This window comes from Schistosoma mansoni, chromosome 1, assembly GCF_000237925.1.
Source record: "Schistosoma mansoni strain Puerto Rico chromosome 1, complete genome".
NCBI classification, from domain to species: domain Eukaryota; kingdom Metazoa; phylum Platyhelminthes; class Trematoda; order Strigeidida; family Schistosomatidae; genus Schistosoma; species Schistosoma mansoni.
This window is the reverse complement of record NC_031495.1, coordinates 62,211,789-62,216,473: the sequence shown is the minus strand read 5'-3', so window position 1 is coordinate 62,216,473 and position 4,685 is coordinate 62,211,789. Positions and strand designations below refer to the sequence as shown.

General features: G+C 32.7%; 1 protein-coding gene across 1 annotated transcript in view; it reads right to left on the bottom strand.

Annotated features, from left to right (window-relative positions):
• Positions 1-658: 658 nt before the first annotated feature.
• The window catches only part of Smp_152030 (hypothetical protein), a gene marked incomplete at both ends in the record, with an annotated part of 13,895 nt that continues 9,868 nt past the window's right edge, over positions 659-4,685 (bottom strand). The window contains one exon of the mRNA XM_018795130.1: positions 659-766. Coding sequence (XP_018649474.1) covers positions 659-766 — 108 coding nt within the window. The remainder of the gene's footprint in view (positions 767-4,685) is intronic.

The window sequence follows — 4,685 nt, the reverse complement described above, 5'->3', positions numbered from 1 at the left end:
TTTGAAGATCGACTGTAAACTATAGTATGGAGTCTTTCTCATGTTTAACAGTACTATAAATAACCAGTATTTTGAATAGATAGGTCAATATTTTTGATTATTAGTTTATTTTTTTGGTTTAGTTGTTTTTAATTAGTCGCCTTTGTTCCTGTATAGGATTTGAGATGGTGAAGATTTGTAGCTCAGGTGGGTGATTTTGACGTAAGTTTGTTCTCTGAGCTGCATGGTTTGGTCATGGAGCTTAATTTATAATTACATATATTACTACATCCGAATAAAAGCTACTAGGTTAGATTACTAAACATTTCCAGAAGTTTAGTATTTAAATCACAAATATTTAGACTGTTTTCTAGACACCCATGTTCAAAAAACATTTGCTTTATGAGCTGACATCAACTGAAATACCAATGAAAATCAAAACGAATTAAACATTTGTTTTAGTCTAGTTTGAAAATATTGAGCGGATGTCCACCCTAGGACTATTAGACCTAGTAACTGAAATGATGCTTTTAAACTTATGAGTTTGAATCAGATGGCCCATATTTTCAACTTTGATCAGTTTACATTAGGACTGGTTACTTTTAATAACTTTTCAGTTTATATCAGTTGAAGATGAAAATTTACAAAAATCTTTACAAATCCATTAATTTAAAGATATCTAATCAACGGATGGACAAGAACATAAACGCCAAGTCAAACCAGTTGTTAAATGTTCGATATGTGGAACTTTTAATAGTTCATCACTGATACTGCGATTATATGACAGCTAAACTATGTACTAACTAGCGAATTGGCATAAAAAATTTCAAGTCAATACATTTCAACGATATATGAAAATTTACTCAGTTTCTTTTCAAAGGCGAAGAGTGCTGTTCATTGTTAAGTTTTAATTGGTACACTAAACAAAAGATCCATTTAAAATTTACTTGAATATTTGTGAACAAATATTAAAACAAGTATATATTCTTGTTATGTTTTTTCTAGATAAATTCACGATAGATATCATAAATGGATCAATGTTAGATCATCATTGAAAACCCGGAAGCACTGGATAGCCGTTCCATCCTAGTATGGGACTCCTCTGAAGTCCATATCCACGATCCAGAACGTGAGACTCGAAACCAAGACCTTTGATCTCGCTCATGAACGTTTAACCTCAAGATTACTGAGCCGGCATCCAACGGTTTGGATTGGTTGAAGTTATATATACATAATGATAATAAGAAAATTCATCATTGATTATAATCACATTTTCTTTTGGATGCCAAATTATAAAAAAAAAAAAGAAAAAAATACTTTTATAGAATATTTTTAATATTTCAAAACAGAACATTTTACACTGAAACTAGTCCATAAATATATACTGAAAGGTATTGTATAGTGTATACAAAATTATATAACAAATGATTAACTGATAAGACGATGAATACCAATCTTTTATGGTATCATCTATGTAACATATTGTTGACCAGATTCTGTTTATCAACAAAATTCTATATGAATTCACTAAGTTTATTCGTACACAAATATATTAGAGATTCAAATAATCAAAGTTGGATTACACCCACGTATAATTTATATCTGGAATGTTTGTTAAGACCATAATTTCTGTGAATTTCAACTCTTATTTTATTCAGTAATCTGTATAATTCACTCAAAACATAGTAGAATCATATTTTATGTATGATCGATAAGTTTATTGGAACATTTAAGAAATATGTTAGTTGATATTACATAATCCTCAGTGTTAATACATAAAAATATCAATTCTGTTAAAGTGAAATTTATTTATTTAAACACATAAATATTGGTACAAAGGGGCACCAGATATGTATGTGCTGCACAAATCCGCTTTGATTTGTGTGAGGGCTGTGATACTGCCCAGAAGCCCAAACTGAAGCAGGTGGTTTTCTTAGGGGGCCACACCCGGAGCCTTTGACCTGAAGGTCTAGTCCACAAGGCAGTGAAGCATCGTGAGGAGATGCAGTCCCATGGTAGCCGGTAACCAACGATTGGTTCATACGCCATTTGTTCCTGCAGGATAATGAAGCTCATGTACACCATTGGTTTGGAATCAGGGTTGTCCAACTTCCCTAGGTGGACTTTCCGTGTCCACCAAATCGGTTAAAGTGCCGGACATTCGCTTTTCGTCCTCTCAATTTCGTAAGCAACACCCCAGCCACGAGAAGGCAATGAGTAGGACTTCCCTGGCAGTGGCTATATACGCATGGCCATGTGAGAGCATTTGGAGAGGGAGATCGGACTCTCTCCACTCTCGGTCGTACCAGGGCATTCGGGGGCGTTAAAATGAAAATATCGAAATGTATCAGTGAAAATTATTAACAAGAAAATTTCTCGTTAAAAATTGATTATTTTTTGAAATCTTAGTTATAAGTAGGATTTTTGATGTGTTTCTTGTTCCATTTGTAATTAATTAGAGAGAGGTCACTAGATTTTAGTATTGATTAGCAGTATATGAATTCCATCGTATAAACTTTGTTGAATAATATAAGAACTTTCGTCTAAATTAGAGTGAATAGTTTCACAGTATTTAGGCGCCGAGATGATGTAAGACACTAAATAGGAATAATATATTTGTAAAATCTCAGCGAATGAATTTCAAGTAAATTCAACGTTTCGCCTGGCAATCTGGTCCAAGCTTTTTCAAGGAACAGTTTCACAATAAGGTAAAATAGATGCTTACTACTGCCTAGTTTTGAATGTTTGTTTAACTAAGACTACTATATAGTGTAATTTATAAAAACCAATAATCTCAGAAAACTTCTAATAGTAGTAAGAAATGATTACTTTAATTTAATCATCTAATGATTTATGAAGATTTAAATAATTTTTCCTTTAAAAAGTCATCTATGAGAACATTTCTGAAGATTGATAAAAGAGTAACGTGGGGTTTTTATATGTGAAAATTATATTTGAAATAATCTCAGCCAATAAGAACAGCCTAAACAGAAAGGATGGTATCCAGCTAGCAACCATTTGGCAAATATTCATTAACAAGTAATTGGACTTTTTCTTTCTTTATTCAAACTGTTCATCTCCCATGAATCGTTATTTCAACTGAAATCAATATGAGTTATGTTTTAGCATTATAATTATGTACTTGATGATTCTCATTTTTACTTGCAACTCAATCATTCAGAAACAATTTTTCAACCTTAAATTGGCACTTTTATGTTTTCCTTCATATAGAAACATATCAACACCGAATATCATTCATTAATAACTCATTCTTACACGTGCATACACACACAATTCATCCAGTCTCCTCTTACTTCACATCGTTGAACTTTTCACTTAATTCTCATTCAACTGACTCATATTATCCTGTTTACAAAAATGCAACATTCAAATATGATTAGTTCAACGTAGTATAGATTTTGATATGAATGTTAAAAAACACTATATATTTCTTTGATGATTTTGATTTTGTTTATTACCCTGAAGAAGTCCAGGCAAGTCAGTTCGACAAAACGTTGGAATTATTTAAATTTTAATCAGAAGGGGTTTTGTGGAGGTTTCAGTATTTTCATTGTTGAAATCATGAGTCAATTGAAGCTAGACCACCATGGAAAACCTGTAAGTACTGGAAGACCGTTTCGTCCTATTTTGGGACTCCTCAACAGTGCGCATCCACGACCTCACCTCTCAAGATTCGAACCCAGGACCTACCAGTTTCGCACCGGAGCACCTAACCGATAGACCACTGAACCTGCTGTCATCCAACGGTGTTAATGTCTAACTTCAACCAATCCACGAAGTTGAGCAACCGTTCACCAATTATCTTCAATAAGTTCCTATCTCACAATAGGACGAAACGGCCGTTCAGTGCTTCCAGGTTTTCTTTAGTGTTCTAGCTTCAATCGACTCATGTTTTCAACAATAGATTTTAATCGCTGAGATTATTTCAAATATAATTTTCACATATAATGACTTCTCTATAATCGGGCGCCCAATTTTTGTCAAGCTATTCGTTCTAATCTTGACGAATATACGTATAAACGAGGTTTTTAGTTTTTTTTTCCTGTTTTGGAAAGTGTTTACTAAACGTACACGAAGATGGTGCAATATAAATTCTAAAAAAAAGAAAAAAAGAAAAAAAAAACAGAAAAAAATTAGCCGAGACAAAAAATCCCCCAGATTTTGAATTTTTCTAACCATATTTTTTCTAGACTAATTAATTTTACGCATATTTGTTGTTTGTTTGTTTTTGTTTGTTCGGAAAAATTTGTTACTTTCAATTAATGAGTATATGACTGACTTTTAAAAAAACATTCACCTATAATAACATAATTAATAAAATATTTTACGGATATAAAATTTAAATTAAATAAAATATACTTAAGTTGTTATTATGGAATTTTTTTTAATTTAGTATAGTAATAATTTTGTTTTTTTTTCATTTTAAGCTTAACTCAAAGAATTGTTAGCAAAGATGGGTAATGGTTAGCAGTGGAATCCAGTTTGACGCGCGTTTCGTCCTGTTTAAGACTCGTCAGCTGGATGTACCTGCATCTCAGAGTTGATGTTCACTCTGGGACTCAGTAGCCGAGTGGATAACGCGATGGCGTTTGAAGCGAAAGGTACTGAGTTCGAGTACCAGAGTTAACATCAACTCTGTAATGCAGATACATTGAGCTGACGAGTCCCAAATAGGACGAAACGCG